This window comes from Centruroides vittatus, unplaced genomic scaffold (genome assembly GCF_030686945.1).
Source record: "Centruroides vittatus isolate TY-2023 unplaced genomic scaffold, ASM3068694v2 contig_480, whole genome shotgun sequence".
NCBI classification, from domain to species: Eukaryota; Metazoa; Arthropoda; class Arachnida; order Scorpiones; family Buthidae; genus Centruroides; species Centruroides vittatus.
The window spans coordinates 674,317-691,756 of record NW_027122270.1 but is presented as its reverse complement, the minus strand read 5'-3'; the positions used below and the strand labels follow the sequence as shown (position 1 = coordinate 691,756).

The following is a 17,440-nucleotide window of genomic DNA, read 5'->3' as shown; positions in this document are numbered from 1 at the left end:
AGAGTTGGTGGAAAGATTGGAAGTGGCACTTTTGATTGAAAATGCCAGAGACGACAATGTGCAAAGTGATGACGATGCTGACTAAAGTGAGGACGAAGAGACCTACAATTGCCGTAAATGGGCTATAATTTGGAAATAATAATTATAAATTATAGAGGGACTAGAGGGAGGCATAAGGCACCATCTCGTGTTAAATTTAATAATTATAATATTTGATTAAATAATTTGGAATAAACTGGAAGAAAAAAATCTGCCTGAAGCGGGACTTGAGCCTGCAACTCCTGCTTACCGTGCAGATGCATTGCCAGTTATGCTACATGGACCGGTCCGGGTTCTGCTTCAGGCCGGTTCTTTTCTTCCAGTTTATTATAAATTATTTAATCAAATATTATAATTGTTAAATTTAATACGAGATGGTGCCTTATGCCTCCCTCTAGTGCCAAATTTATTTATAATTTATAATTATTATTTCCAAATTATAGCCCAATTATTAACGCCAATCGTGGGTATCTATTTGCTAAGCATCGAGTTCTGGTAGATGTTTATATTTGAAGACAGTAATATTATGTGATATAAAAGTGAGTACTCTAAGCCAATATTTACATTTAGAGATGTTGATGAATCCCTTGAAATGTTTAGTGGTGATGATGGGAAGAATGTCACTAAGTGGATCTCCAATTGTGAAGACATGGCAGAAATGTGTAACTGGAATGGCATGCAGAAGATAACTTATGCAAAATGACTACATACATTCTTGCTGAACCTCTGAGTAAACTACCAACAGTGCACTAAATCATGGAGAGCATTAAAAGAAGCACTTTGTGCTGAATTTTCTCCAAAACTGAACAGCAGAAAGATTCATGAACAACATTCAATAGAGATAAAGCATCAGAGTGAAACTTATCAGCAATATAGGTATCGGATGATTAAAATTTTGTCACAAATCACAATTGAGGAAGAATGGTAATACAATTCGTTGTTGATGGAATTCAGGATTAGCAAGTAAGTAAAACAGTGCTTTATGGTACTATTACTTTCAAAGAATTTTGACAAAAGCTGCAAATTTATGAAAACATGAAATCAAGTCGTAAGCTAAATTCTAAAATGACAAATTTTTTAATATACATGATCTTGTGCCTTAATTGTTCCATAATGCACTAGATAATTTCCTTGGCAAATTGACACAAAGGAACAGCAATATATTGGGAAAATTCAAAAAACCACAATTTTTTACATAATCTCAAAATTGGTCTAATATTTGGCAGTAATTTATCACACACTGATACTTTTGAGCCAATTTTCATTCCATTATTTGTCTGGGGCCAATTCACCATGCTTATCCTTCTACAGCCTTTTACTACTACTTGCCATTTTACTTTATAACACACAAGTTAACTATTTATTAATATTTCAACAATAATACAATATAAAAATAATATACCATTTTCTCAAAATTAACTCTCTTTATAAAATAATCAATGGAGACTAAATATGCTCTTATTTTGTTATGATCTGTAGTACAATTTGAATTTTTGAAACTTCAGCAAAGGTCAATTTTAGAATTAATAAACCTAAAAGACATTTTATTAAAGCAATAAATAAATTTTTTTAATGTAATTATTAACTTAAACAGCTAATCATTATTGCAATAATTTCACAAATTTTTAATTAAAATTATGTGACAAGATTATTAAATATAGATTATAAATGCATGTTAAGAAAACAATTATCTAAATCAGTGATGGGCAAACTTTTTAAAGAGGGGGCCAAAGAAAAGGAAAAAACTTTAGGCGGGCCAATATAATTTATTAAAAAATAACAATGATACATTTTACAAAATTCTTGTATTTTTTGTGATACTAAGCCCTATTAATGACTGAAAGATTACGAAGGAGAATGTGATGAATGAAACTGTGACTGCATTTCTAAAAGTTTTTCATAATTTGGTTCGAACTGGGATGCACTTAATCTTAGAAGAGAAGTTAAATGCTCATCTGTCAGTCTGTTTCTAAGGCAACTCTTTCGAAGTTTCATTGTAGAAAACACCTGTTCACATATATATGATGAAGCAAACATAGCAATAACTTTCTGGGCATGAGATATCAGATTTGGGAAAGTGGATTTTGACAAGGACTTGTAGAACTCTAATTTTCGAACATAATTAAACAACTGTTTGAGTTGAGTGTTACAATGTAATTCAATCAATTCAAGTTGCAAGTATGGTTTCACTGTTTCACAGTTCACATTAAAAAGCATACCGAAAATTGCAAAGTCTTTTTCAATGACACTGAAGTCTTCAAATCTATTCAAATTCACCATGGAGCCTTCTCAGACTACCTTTGTAACTCTTAAGCTTTTCCTTCATCACCGGGGCTATTGAATTCAACCTCGGGAAGTGAGACAAGTCATTCTTAGCAAGTTGATTCGCAAATAGAACAAGTTGTAGTTTAAAACTTTTGAGATGGCCCCAGATATCATTGATAAATTGATTTTTGCCTTGCATCTTGACATTCAACTTGTTCATGTGGCAGAGATCCGTAAAAAATGTAAAATCCGAAAGCCATGCAGTATCTTCCAGGATTTTATACTCTACAGACCCCTGTTTCTCAAGGAAGAATGTCACTAATTTGTCTTTCAGCTGCCAAACTCGCTCAAAGACACATCCTGTGCTAAGCCACCTTACTTTCGAGTAGTACAATATATCAGAGTACTCAGATTGCATGGATTCTAGAAACTCCCGAAATTGTCTGTAAGCAAGCCCACGAGATCGAATAGCATTAGCCAGCTTCACAATAACGTCAAGCACAGATTTCATAACCAAAGCAGATATACACAGGGTGTCTTGATGTATGATGCAATGTAGAAATATAACATTGTTATCTGCATATTTTTCATTAAAGATCCCAACAAATCCAAATTTTTTCCGTCATATTTCTCGCTCCATCTGTTGTTATACTACATATGCAATTTATAGGTACTTTCAAAGTTGAAATTCCTTCCATAAATTCATGAAAAATATCTGACCCTGTTGTACTTCCCTTCAACGACCTCCTGCATGCTAGTTCCTCTGTAATACAGAAGTTTCGTCAACACCTCTTTATAAATAATAGCAAATGTGCAGTATCATTTATATCAGAGCTTTCATCCATAGTAATTGAGCAGAATTTAAATTGGCCAATCTTTGATTCCAACTGTGATAATATGTTTTTATCTATTGCTTCGATTCTAGAAGTCACTGTTTTCCGAGATAAGCTTATTGTTTCAAAATCTTTTCTTTTGTCAGGACATAAAATATTGCATACTTTGAGCATGCAGTGTTTAACAAACTCTCCACCAGAGAGAGCTTTGTTACTTTTAGCAATATTGTATGCTACAACATAACTTGCATGTGTAGCTGTTTACTGAGAACTATTCCCTTCCTTAAAAATACTTCACTGACCTGATAGTTTTTTGCATAGATCTTCTGCTTTTTGTTTTCTTTCTTTCTTCAGTCATGGCTCTAACCTTGACATCATTGTGCTTAGAGTTGCAGTGTCGTGAAATGTTATATTCTTTGTAGACTGCTACAGTTTTGTTGCAGATGAGACATAGTGGTTTATCCCTAAAAACTGTGAAAAAGTACTTCCAAGTCCATCCATCTTTGAAAACATGACACTCGGAATCAACTTTACGTTTCTTAGATAACATCTTAGGGCTAAAAATTTTTACCATATACAGAGAAAAACTAGCAAACCAACAACGCTAAGACAGGTCTGAATCAAGAAATGTGTTTCGATATCTAGCCACATTGCCAGTTTTACTCTTCGCTACAAAGTTGCCAGCAGCCAGTGCCTCTCACTCTCAACATAACATTCCAATATCTAGGATAAGTCAATAAATTCGTATGTTGTCACTGATATAAAACGAAAGAGGAAAAAAAGAGGAAAATATTTATTTTTCTTATAGCCTGTATTCTATTTTATTCGTCAGATTAGGAATAATGTCGCGCGGGCCGCATAGAACATTTCAGGGGGCCGCATCTGGCCCGCGGGCCGTAGTTTGCCCATCACTGATCTAAATCAATGGTTTGCAACTCAAAACACATTATAATATACTAGACAGACTGAGGATTCAGACTTTCTATTGAACTTGAAAAGAAATTTTTGATTTGTTATCAAGCTAACTTATTTTATTTGGTTTATTTTCATAATTAAAGAATTGCATTTAAAAAACAAAACACATTGTATTTTTCAGTCATATTCCTGATGGAAGGATTTTTCAAATTTTTTCTGTAATATATTTTGAGTTAATAATCATTTATTTTCATCACAGCTTCTCAAACTGGATTCCATAAAACCTCGAGGCTTATTTAAGGAATGTTAGGTGATTCTGTGAGACAAAAATGCTTATGGCTATTGAGATCCTAATGAAAACATAATAAGAAATCCATATTTTAGTGATTTTTTTTACTAATGATATATCCTAGAAAAAATTAGTTTTTTGTTACTTGTAACAAATGATTGGAAGAGACCTACCTTTTAATAAAAAAGCATTCCAAAGCCTTGTTATAGTTTTAACATTTAAATTAATATTTTTTCATAAATTTTATTGTTTATATGGCGGCGAGAGTGGTAATTTACTGGTTTTATGTTTTTTAAAAAGTCATAATAAAAAAACTGTTTTAATGCTAATTTTGTAAAATATTTCATGAATTACTTCTCAAAGTTAGTTAGTGCAAAATTAGAAAGTGATTAAGAAAATTATTAAACTAGAAATTAAGAAAACTAACTGAAGGGCAGAGAGAAGTCAGCAAGCTTCCTTGGCAGCAACTCAAATTGACAAATTTCCAAAACACGAAATATTGATTTGACAGATTGGAACAAAATTTTGCACATTATAAAAGCAATAAAATGGCATGTTGTGGAGAGGAATTTTAAAATTCAATGTGCAATGGGAGATATCGGTCATCCCCGTGTTAAGTCAATGGGAAAATTCTGCATCGTAAAAACAAGAAACGAGCTACTGGACATTTGAAATACGACAAAGCTCTGGCCATTTTTTTTTCTTAATACCTATCTTTTTCCAAAAATTTACCGTTTAAGCCTATACCTAAACATATTATATCTTGCATAAAAAGAACTTTAACTTACATAATAAAAGTTTTTCGAGGAAGTTTTAGAATAAAGAAAAGAAAGAATTCACTGCTTATGTAGAGTGACAAGTTGTTTTAATTTAGCCTCCTAATGATCTAACATGAGTTAGCAAGCCTTGCTGCACTTTAGTTAGAGACAAAGATATAGTTAATAATGAAGTTATTATTCTATTTAAGTTTACATTGACGACTGAACTATTCTCAACAGTCAATAGTCAAACAGATCATACAAACCCTTGCAAACAAGATGAGATACAAGAGTCATGCATCTTAGAATGTGAAGTTTTAAAGTCTCTAGAAGCACTGCCACAAGGAAAAGCACCGGGAATTGATGGAATCCCAATAGAACTTCTCAAAGCAGTGCCTGTCAAGATTCTGACAAAACTTTGCCAAGGGATATGGTCGTCAGTATGTTGGCCAACTGACTGGAAGAGATCCATCTTCATACCTTTGTTTAAGAAGGGTGACTGCAGGGACTGTTCAAACTATTGCATGATTGCTCTGATATCTCATGCTAGCAAAATTCTTCTCAAAATAATACAGCATAGGATGCAACAGTTTGTTGACAGGGAGCTACCTATAGAACAAGCAGGACTCAGGAAAGGCAGAGGAACAAGGGATCATATAGCAAACATCAGATGGATAATGGAAAAAGCAATAGAATTTCAGAACAATGTCTACATGTGTTTTATTGATTACAGTAAAGCTTTTAACTGTGTAGACCTCAATAAAATGTGGAGAACACTGAAGGACATGGGCCTCCCTGATCACATCAATCTACTTCAAACACTATCACAACCAAGAAGCAACAGTGAGAATCAGTCTATGGTGACACAAACTGGCTAACAGTGGACAGAGGAGTCAGGCAAGGATGCATCCTTTCACCTTCACTGTTTAATATATATGCAGAGATGATTTTCAGGCAGTCAGCCTCTCAAGACACAGACCTTGGTTTCCATATAGGAGGCAGGGTCATCAATAATTTAAGGTACGCAGATGATACAACTTTACTAGCAGAGTCGGAAGAAGATCTGGTCATTTTAATCAAGAGCATAAAAGACAAGAGTGAGAAGATTGGGCCTAAAGCTCAACATCCAAAAGACCAAGGTCATGACGACAGCTGAACTACATGGGAAAGTGACAATAGATGACCAAAAACTAGAGATTGTGGATGACTTCATCTTTCTTGGTTCAAAGTTAAGCAGAACAGGAGCATGCACAGAGGAGATTAAGCAAAGGTTAACCTTGGGCCGCACCACTCTAACCAAGGATAACATCTGGAAAAGCCAAGACATTACAATATCTACTAAGGCCAGACTGGTCCAGGCAATTGTGTTCCCAATCACAACCTATGGTTGTGAAAGCTGGACAGTAAGAAAAAGCGATAGAAGGATAGATGAATTCGAACTTTGGTGTTGGTGGCAGATCCTTAGAATCCTGTGGACAGATAGAACAACTAATAAAAGTAGTCCTAGATAAAATTCAACCACAAATCTCCTTGGAGGCAATGATTGCATGCTTGAGGTTAAAGTTCTTTGATCACATCATTTGTGCTGACTTCCTGGAAAAACAGATCAAGCTGGGAATGGTAGGGGGACATAGGAAAAAGGGAAGGCAACATACCAGGATTATATCAAAGCAGATACTAGCCTGGAACTCAAATACCCGAAAGACTGGGCACTACACAGAACTCGCTGGAGGAAACTCGTCTATGAAGTCACCAATAGTCGTACACGACTCAATGGTTAAAGAAGAGCGATTTAATCCCACTATCCTGATATACAGTTGGCCCCACTTATCCTTGGATTCCACTAACCACAATCAAAAATATTTGGAGAAAAAAAATTTCATAAAGTTCAAAAAACCAAAACTTGAGTTTTTTAGAATACAAATAAATTCAAGTTTTGCTTTTTGTAACTTTCAGTCAATACTGGTAAAATGTCTAGATTTATCAGTAATTTCTAAGTGCTACCAGACTTCAGCACATGCATTGGATGTAAATGTACAGACTAACTTATGTTGGGTACTCTGAAAGATAACCATGCAAAGGATAGGAATTGAAACCAATTAGAAAATAGCACCGAGAGAAAGAGAAGAAACACTGGCATAATGATGTTTTCATCTTAGTATCATTTTATACAAAAATCCTTTTTAAAACAAAACCTTTTCATCCAGTATTGTTAATTGCATCAAGTACATCACTAGTAATAATTTTAACTGCCTCATTGATGTGATATATCTCCTTTGAATTTTTTTAGCATTGCAAGAATTGGCTTAAGCCACTCCCCTACAACTATGTAATTTTTTTATTTCTTTTGAATAATTTTTCCAATTTCTCCAATTTTCTAATATTTGTTTCTTTTCCCATAATGCATTTAAAAACTACATAACCATTGGATTCCTCAAGGGCCTATTCCATTTATCATTTCAACTGTAATTTTATCTGTATATTATTACTTATTGGACAATAAATATTTTCTTGTTGCTTTTATATCATCATTATAAGACATTTACAAAAAGTTAATCACTGCACAAAAAAATCCAAAGATATGAAGCTCTTAAGACAGTGGTTTCCAACCTTTTTGTACCTGTGCCCCCCTTAAAAAAAATTGTTGCGCCCCCTTAATTTTTCTAACAATCTAATTTCATAAATACTCAACTGATATTATAATTTATTTAATGGGCTACAAAATAATATATAATATTATGTAAAAATATACATAAAAAAATAATTATTTATTATAAGAAATAATAATTTTATAATAGTACATTATTTTTAGTACATTTAACAGTTATGAAATTTACCTCAATATTAATTTAGAAGTTACCAAAGCGAAGTGTTTCATTCTATATATCAACGTGGTTATCGCAAGCACTACTAACGAACTAATTCTGCAAGAAACTACTAACGAACTAAATTAAGCAACATATATAGAAGAATAGGAATAGAGAAGAATAAAAAAGTAGCATACAGGAGGAACCCTACTATATTTCAGTTGCTACGGAACGACAAAGCGCCCATAGACAGAATGAAAATTCCAGGGGTTTACAGAATACCAGTGCAGGATAAAAGGAGTAGAGCTGTATTATAGGGCCACGAAGAGATCGCTGGCAGTAAGGTTAGAGGAGCATAAAAGAAATGTAAGATGCAGGCAACCAGTTACGGCGTTAGCCAACTATGCGATAGCGGATCCGGACGAGGTGTCTAGCAACTGGGACAATGCGAAAATTGTACAGAAAGTGGCAAATATAAGGCAACTTAAATATACGGAGGCATGGTGTATTAACAAGTATAATGAAAAAGAACAAAGCATTAATTTTAAAGAATCATATCGAATCCCTTCAGCTTGGAGAGCGGCCGGTATGCAGCTGTGAAAGAATGATCTGAGATTGCGCAGCCGGAAAGTTTAAAAACATTCTAAATTGTAAAGAGTTTTTCGAACGTAATTTTCGAAATAACGATTTTTTTGGCAATCCTGAAGAGGGTTAGTAAAGCTAACCGAAAACGTTAGATTAAAGAATTAATTTTACTGCAGAGTAAAGGTTGTTTGAAGTAGTTTGAACTAATTCTGTTCATAGAATTACAGAAAAAAAACAGATGCTTCTGTTTACTGAAGTTTGGCGCGAGTAAGCACGAGAATACCCGGGATGTTCCGAGTGCTTGTCTTTTGTTTCCTCGCCCCGCCGGCGCTCGGCTCCAAACGCGAAAGCGAGATGTTTTCGTTCCAGCAAGAGTATGGATGGATGTTTTAGCATTTGTACCCGAAAAATTCGCGGCGAGGATTGTGGATTACGTATACCTATTTTGCTGATTCATTTTTTGACACCTATTCGACTTTTTTGGTTTGTATTCGAAAATGATATTTTGGAAACAGCTGCATGCCCCCTTGCAACAGTCTCGCGGCCCCCTAGGGGGCGCGCCCCACAGGTTGGAAACCACTGTCTTAAGATCATAAATGACTACGAATTATGGGAATTTTTTAAAATGGTGAAACTTTCAATGTAACATAAAGTTTTATACTTATTAGATTTTAAAAAATTAAATAGAAATTTGCTATTTTTTGCACCTTTTTGAAATTTCCACACCATTCTGTATAGTGCTGAGTGGCATTTAAGCAGGAAAGTCTTGGATAAATTGGAGTCCCTCGTTAAAAGCAGTTGCGTTTCAGATTTTGTTCAGTCTGGACTGAGGAAACTGCGTCTGAAACATCGTCAGGGGAGTCGCTTGACACGACTAAAAAACATATATTTGAAATAGTTACGTAAAAGTTGAAAATTTCCGACGGGATGAGAGGAAGGAGTTGAGCCAGTCTAATCCGGAGCAGGGTCAGTAGTTTGCATTCGGGTTTACCTCACACTAATATAAGTTCATTTTTACGTAAATTTAATATTTATTTTTAAAGAAAACAATTATAAAACAGTAAACACCAGATATGTTTGTACAAATGTTTTTGTCTTGATAAGAAATGAAGAGCTTAAAATCTACTTTCGTTAATTGTGCTAAAAGAGTAGGATCCCGGTGTGATACGTCCCGCTATACTGAGCCACACAAGAAAACCTGAACCGCCCGAGCGAAAGACAAAATTGCCTACATGACATTAGTGTAGGTAGAGCTGACATATTTTCGGATGATCCCTAAAATATATCAAAAATTGCTGAACTCCTTTTTGCTACTGCCCTAATTAAGCGTTTAAATCATGTATTAGTTTGGTTTCCGTTCTTTGAGATTGCCCAATAAAGCGTCTTTTCCAATTAAGCAGAATCGACTATATTTTAGTACAAAAATTAAACCAAAGTCCACATCTTCAAAAAATGACAAAATCCACATTATTCCAGACGCTTCCCGTTATTAGAGCTAGGTAACGTGGTGCCCTCTAGTGGGGAAGAGGGACGTAAATCAGGTTCCTTTTTTTAGAATTCAATTATATTTTCTACGAAAAATTTATCAAAATCTGAGGAAAGATTTAATTATATTTTCGAAAACGTAATTTATGAACACGCCAGGATTCTACTGAGCATTTTGACACCAAAATAATCAAAATCTAACGTGGGAATTTTTTTTAAAAAATCGGACGAAAATGAAAATGTTACCCCAGTAGCCTGGGCTATGCCCAGGAAATTACTAACTCAAAATATGTTATAGAAAGAAAATTTGAAAAATCCTTGTACAGGAATGTATCTAAAAAATACGATGTGTTTTTTTTTTATAAGCAATTCTTATTTTATTTGGTTTATTTTCATAATAAAAGTTAGCTTGATAACAAAATCAAAATTTTATTTTCAAGTCCAATAGAAAGTCTGCATCATGATCTGTTTTGAGTTGCGAATTGTTGATTTAGATTGTAAGTGCATGGTAAGAAAACAATAATTTATTAATTAAAACTTTGTAAAATTATTGCAATAAAGACATTAAGATTATGCATTTAAAATTCAATACTAGTGGGCTAATCAAAATATAGTTTTGATCACGTGAATTCTACCCTTTAAGGTTAATGTTACCTTAGGTAGCCAAGATGGCGGCTCGTCTCTGATTCCATCAAGGAAACAGTGGGATGCACGTTCTAATCTAACCTAACCTATTCTAATAATTTGGTTGCTAATAATTATGGTAATTTATTAGAATAGGTTAGAACGTGCGTCCCACTGTTTCCTTGCTAGAATCAGAGACGAGCCGCCATCTTGGCACCTAAGGTAACATCAAATTACTTTCATTTATGGGTTAAAGCTTTTTACGCCAAGGAATGAAATTGCTCAGAGAACTAAGCCTAGCCTGTCTCAAGACGGATTCTCTGAATCTCTAGACGGTCTTACCTGTTTACTTTTCCTTGAAGATCTTCCGAAGTTTTGTCGTTTCCCGGTAGGCGTAATCTTCGCTCACACAAATACAGTTAGGCGTAACGAATCACTAACTGTTCGAAAAACCCGCCGTATGTACACGTACTGCCATCTAGCGTGACGACGCCACTTTTTTTTAATGACTCGAACATTTTGCTAATTAACTAATTATTTTTTAATGTCGGTTCTTCAAACAATAGTAAACTTTAATAATACACCTTTATTATAGATAATCCCTTGAGGGGAGGTACAATTCGTGTGTCGCCATCTAGTGAAGAGAGAGAGAAATACGGATAGAAATATGTTACGGTTAATCTATAAGAGACGATCTATAAACCTCCCGAACCGACGGATTCAAAATAAGAAGTTTGGTTAAAATACGTTCGGGCGTTTTCCCGTGATGCGGCAACAAACATTTTGACCGCTACAGTTTTTTATACAATTTTGATTTTTCCAATTAATTTTCCTAGTTGTAATAAACCCTATCATTGATTTACTGATATAAATTATAAATTCACATGATACGACTGTAATTTTTTAAAAAAGTAGCTATTAAAGCTAACAATAAATAGCTTTAATAGCTACTAATTGTTAGCTTAAATAGCTACTTAATAGCTTAAATAGCTATTAAGTAGCTATTTAAGCTAACAATCACATAAAAACAAATTATTTATTGCGTTAATAAAATGTTTTTTTTTTTTTTGAGATTACTAACTCTGAAAATTCAGCAAAAATTGATTTTAAAAATTGTACTATAGATCAATGGTGCGCAAACTATTTTCATTTCCGCCCCCCATTTTGCGTAAAATTTTTATCGCGACCCCTGGTAGACAGTATATGTTTTCTTAATCGTCAACGTAGTTACAGTAAAATGAAATTCTTTCTCAGATTTGCGCTTATGTTTCTGCCTTATTAGAAGTCTGAATAAAACATAATTTTATGAAACAATGGTTTTATTTATGCATATGGGTATAAATATTTATTTAATGAAATATACTTTTAAATTTGAATTTGGCGACCCCGAAAACTTTTCTCGCGACCCACGGTTTCCTCATCACTGCTAGAGATCATAAAAAACATGAGCATAGTCAATCGCCATTAATTATTTTATTGATTGTATTTGAAAAATGGCTACTTTTTATGAGAGCACAATAGGTCAACCATTGCCGACATGATGATGATGAGGCATTGATGTGATGTAGTGGCTTGTCCGCGAATCGAAAACGAAACAAAATTTTCACACTTATTTTTCTAATATTTGGATCACTCCTGCCCACATTAGTTCGGATATCGGAGTCTACTGTACTGTACTTTCAGAAAAACTAATACTCACATAATTGATGTAATGGAATATGGCAATGCAACACGTAGGTGATTTGCCAAAAGGGATACCTCCCAGGAAGACACACTATCTAACTTCTAAATTGGGGCCAGTTTCATATAATGAGAAGAAAGCCCAAAAAGACTCCAAATGCCAGCCTGTTAGCGAAAAGTGAACACTTGACTGGGTTGACTTCTCACTAATGAGCTCGGTGTGACCATCCATAAGCCCACTGGGCAAAAGTCACACAAAGGTCGGATGGCTACGGCAGGACCTAAAATCAAATCCGGACGGGTCGACAGCTGGATTTTTTGGGGAGTGGTCTGTTCTGCATGCGTTGGGCCCCATCCCTTGCCATCCAGCCACCCCATTGTGAGCATGGCTGAATCCATCACAGACTTGAAAAAAGGCTGTCTTAGTGCCCATAAAATGGAGACAAAAGTAAAAAATCTTTTATATATAATTTATACTCAATAACTGATGTAAATTAAAACATAGATTAAATTCTCAACAATGAATGTTAATGTGTGTTAAACAAAAGCCACCACTTTTTTCTCCAAAGCTAAGTCTTAGCTAAATTTATAGCCGATTGCTAGCATAATTTTTGGGCACAAAAATGTTGCTAGCAGATGTTGAAATAGCCAATTAGGGTAGCCCTGGCCTTTACAAAGTGATAGCTGAGGCTAACGGTGGTCGAGAATATGGAAAATCTCCCCAAATGCCATAAAAAAAGGTGTTTGTTGTTTCCTTATCATCTTTTAACTTATAAGATATTAAAACAGGACACCTGAGTAGGAAGACTCAACAGTTAAAAAGTAGACACACACATTTCTGAAAATGTCCAACTTAAATGCAAAAAGGTGTCCAAAATTCAAGGTAGACAGGTGTCCAAATAGAAAGTATCATATACAATTAAAAGTACAGGGATTTATCAGTTTCATGTAATGTGTTCAAGATAAGGAGATGTCCAAATTGACGGGTTTTACAGTGTTTTATATTATTCAAAGAGAGACATACAAGATGTTTATGTGTTTCAGATATATAATGCATTTATTTTTTACTCCTATTATCTATAATTTGAGACAATCCTTTTTCCATCATCTACTTTTCCAGTCAAATTGCAAAATTAAACAATCAAACTAGGTTTTCTTGATTCTTTCATTAGATGTTTCAAAGGCTTCTTATTTAATCTGCTACTAATGCTACAGATTACAGCCGATTGGATACGATTTATATTAAAATGCTACACAACAGAACTAATTAAATGTAACTATATTAAACCAAAGTTAAAATTAGTAAAAGCGGCAATTAATATATACTGGTGGATCAATAAATAGCAACATGCCATGCTGTTGCTTTTGGCTGGTTATTTATTAATCCACCCTTATATTTCAACACAAAAAGCTTTTTGTGTTAAATTGGTCCACATTATAGTAAAATTAATATTAAAAAAATGCATCCTTTCCTTCTTTTTTTATTATTTATTTTAAAAGCAGATTCTATTTACTATTATTAATAATCTTTTCGATATAACTTTCAACAATGCTAGAATTGTATGCTCAAATTTTTATATTAACTTTAATAAAAATTCATAATTCTGTATATTCCAATTGAATTTTTATTTAATTAATACAAATATATACAGATATATATATATATATAGAAATTCTGGACAACTTCAATTTCTTGCCCATAAAATGTTTTGGTCGTTTTGTTGAAATTAATATAATGAATTTTACATACAAGTATCTGATAAAATACTATTAGTTCCTGCATGCTGGAGTATATGATTTCTTTTCTCCTACAGAAAAATAAAAATAAATAAATACACAAATCGTGTTAGAATATTTCATATTTTTATGAATAAATTTTTGTTTAATGACTGTTCTCTAATATTTCACAAAAGAATTTTAAAATTTTAAATTTTGCTTAACTATAGAAAATTAAAATTTCTACTTAATTATTCATTTTTTGCTGTGCATTAAGAATTCTGCGAGAAACCGACTCAAAGGCTTACAACATTTTGCATTAATTATTTATATTTTCATAAAATGGTTAAGAAAGTTTTTATAACTGTCAAGAAATGAAATATGTTCTATAACAGTGTTTCCCAACCTTTTTTGTGCTATGCCCCAACTAAGCCTTTCTAAAATTCTTATGCCCCCCCAACATATATGTTGAACTCTTTTGGAAGGTCTCTTGTTGTCGTGTTCGTTGAAGCTTTTTTCTTGCACTTAATTGCCACACTGTTTTATCGTAACCACGATAAAACCCAATCCTTTCATCAGTCTCTTGCACTTTCCAGTTATTGCCAAACGCGACCTGGAACACCACAACTCACGTCTGCCCACCTCGAGGTCTGGGCAAAGAATGTTCTTTCTCCTCTTTCACCGGCCTCAGGGCCTCGTTCATCTCTTTGTTCTCAGTGGTTCCCAGAATTGTTAATCCCACCCCAAGGGAAAAGGGTTATAAAGGAAAGTTCTAGAAGGAAAGGGAAACAAAGAAAATTAAAACTAACTTAAATCAATATTTACAATAAATATGGCATACAGCGGCTCTACGGTTAACTTAAACTCTGGACGAGTTTCGAATTGCCCCCCTTAACAATCAAATTGCCCCCTTGTGGGGCATAGGCCCCACGTTGGGAAACACTGTTCTATAATATTAAAATATAATATGCTTATTTGTACCAGAGAACAGTCCTGATTTCAATACTTTTGAGAACATAATACTGCTCATTAGGGTGGCTCTTATTTTCTGATGTTTGAATCCTTCAAGACATACCCCCTAGCATGGTTCAATTTATGATAAAACTAATGTATATCAAAATTCAGCCCGGTGAGATGAGTGTAAGTGGTACCCCAAAGATTTTGAAGTTTGAAATTTAAAACAACAACAAAAACAATAATAATAATAATAAGCCATAATCACAGATAAAACAATCTACCACAACAGCCAGACATCACAATCACTGACAAACACAATAAAATCACATACATTATAGACATATCCATTCCAAACAATCACAATATACAAAACTCATGCACTGAAAAAATTAGCAAGTACACAGAACTTGCCCAGGAAATAAGGCATTTGTGGAGGATGGATAGGGTGCTTATTGTACCTGTCATTCTCTCCTTTACAGGTGTCATACCAGACACACTACACAAAAGCCTGGGCACATTACAATTCAATATAAATACATACACCACACTTCAGAAAGCCACTATACTGAATAGATGTCATATTGTTAGGAAATTCTTGAATGCAGACAGACATACTGACACATATATTTAATTTTTGTTTTGTTTTGGTTACTATGCCTTGACTCTGGTCTGGCATAGTACACAGCCACTGGTGTCAACCAAGTATAATTCACAAAACCCAACATAATAATAATATGAATAATCTTACAAAAATAAAACAGTTTTCATAAGAAACACTGAAATCTACTAATATACTATTCACTTCATTATTGAAAGTGAAATTTGTAATTGACTTTGTAATTGTAACATCAAGTATATGCACAGCTCTACAAGAGTCGTTTTTTTTTTTTTTTTTTTGTCTAGAGACTTTGAACAGTAGTCATTTACTACCTTTTGTCCTTCATCCTTTGTCAAGATATTGCTGTATTAATTTCACACTGAGCTCTGCCATGTCATTTGTTATTAGTAGAGTCAAGAAGATATGGAAAGCTTTTTCAGCATGCCTGTTTCCCACTTATCAGGATCCAAGTTCAAAAATTGAGCAGAAACTTCAGACCTTGATAAGAAATTCGTGGTTTCAGAGATAACAAATTGACAAAGAAATCTTGCGACAATGTATTCTTCTCATTGGAGACATATCTCTTGTTATTACTGTTTTCTTTATAACCAGTAGATATCACAATTTCAACCATTTTCAGTTGTTTCTTTATTTGATGCACATGTGCCCAAAGAAACAGTTACTATCTCAGGAGCCAAATACCACAAATGGACACAAAATTTGAATGTCTGGATATTCCATCAATGCTTTAAGGAACAAAAAGTTATTGAATGGTGCTTCCATAGCATTTGGACACCTGAACCAAGCTTCAATATAAGTTTATGATAAACAAGCAGATGTCTCTAAGTACTTGTTATTCTGCATCTTTCAGATGAAATTGTTTCCAAAACAAAAATGTTTTTAAGCTACAGTAGAATCTCATTTTAATGGATCGTGGAACAACAGATTTCTCAGAATAACCAACTTTTTCTCAGGTCCTGCCAAATCAATGTAATCTTACCTTCTTTTGGCAAATTGGTCCCAGAATAATGGAGTTTTTTCTAGCCCCATCTATTGTAAACTTTATGTTTTTTCAATGTTTAGTTAATATTTGGGTGTTTCTGGGAATTTATACAGTTCAATAATGAATTTGTTACATCTGGGATATGTACTGTACAATTGAAAAATTGTATGAAAAGAGTCAGCAAACTGATATGACTGAGGAGGAGACACCTAGTGAACATTCTGATGCAGGTCCAAAATGTAGTGTTGAAATTTAGAAAGGACACAGTCTTTCCAATTCATGAAAACCTTGCTGACAAGCAGGATCTACACGACATTGCTAATATCAAGTGGTTGTTATATTCAATAGGCAGAAAAGCAGCATCAAAACAAACCAAAATGGACAAGTTTTATTTTTTAACAAACCATGAAGTTGAGCAAAGTGCTAATTAGCATACATAACTTGCCTCTTTTTGTACTTAAAGCTGACAGAAATTGTATATACTGTATTGTACACATGTAAGGTATAATATACAATCATGTAACACATGTTTCTTCAGATCGCAATTTTTTGTTCTATAGAGGTGCGAGGGAAATCTATTGTTCTCAATATAGCAGATTCTCAGAACAATGCTCAATCTGCCGAAAATCATCCAATCCATTAGGAATAAGATTCTACTGTATATATTGCTTTTGACATCTACCTGGCATGGATGGAAAGCACTTGGGTAGCAGAAGGGAGTCTCACGAGGTGAATTCCCCCATAAAAATTAGTGAGCTCTAGAAATTCCTTGTAATAATTTTTAGACCACCTTTGTTGCAAAGAACTCAAACAAAACTGCAATACTTGGTCATGAGTGTCATGATCAAATTGTTCTACAACTTCATCTGCAACATCAGTCTAAAAT

At 33.9% G+C, this 17,440-nt stretch overlaps 2 protein-coding genes across 2 annotated transcripts in view; both read right to left on the bottom strand.

Annotated features, from left to right (window-relative positions):
• Positions 1 to 1,884: 1,884 nt before the first annotated feature.
• Positions 1,885 to 2,319, bottom strand: LOC136977848 (general transcription factor II-I repeat domain-containing protein 2-like). The gene has a single exon (XM_067273433.1). The coding sequence runs from the start codon at positions 2,317 to 2,319 to the stop codon at positions 1,885 to 1,887; it is 435 nt and encodes a 144-aa protein (XP_067129534.1).
• An 11,554-nt stretch (positions 2,320 to 13,873) lies between these two features.
• Positions 13,874 to 17,440, bottom strand: part of LOC136977861 (putative leucine-rich repeat-containing protein DDB_G0290503) — a 66,689-nt gene continuing 63,122 nt past the window's right edge. Inside the window, exon 20 of the mRNA XM_067273449.1 lies at positions 13,874 to 14,088. Coding sequence (XP_067129550.1) covers positions 14,023 to 14,088 — 66 coding nt within the window. The 3' untranslated portion in view covers positions 13,874 to 14,022. The remainder of the gene's footprint in view (positions 14,089 to 17,440) is intronic.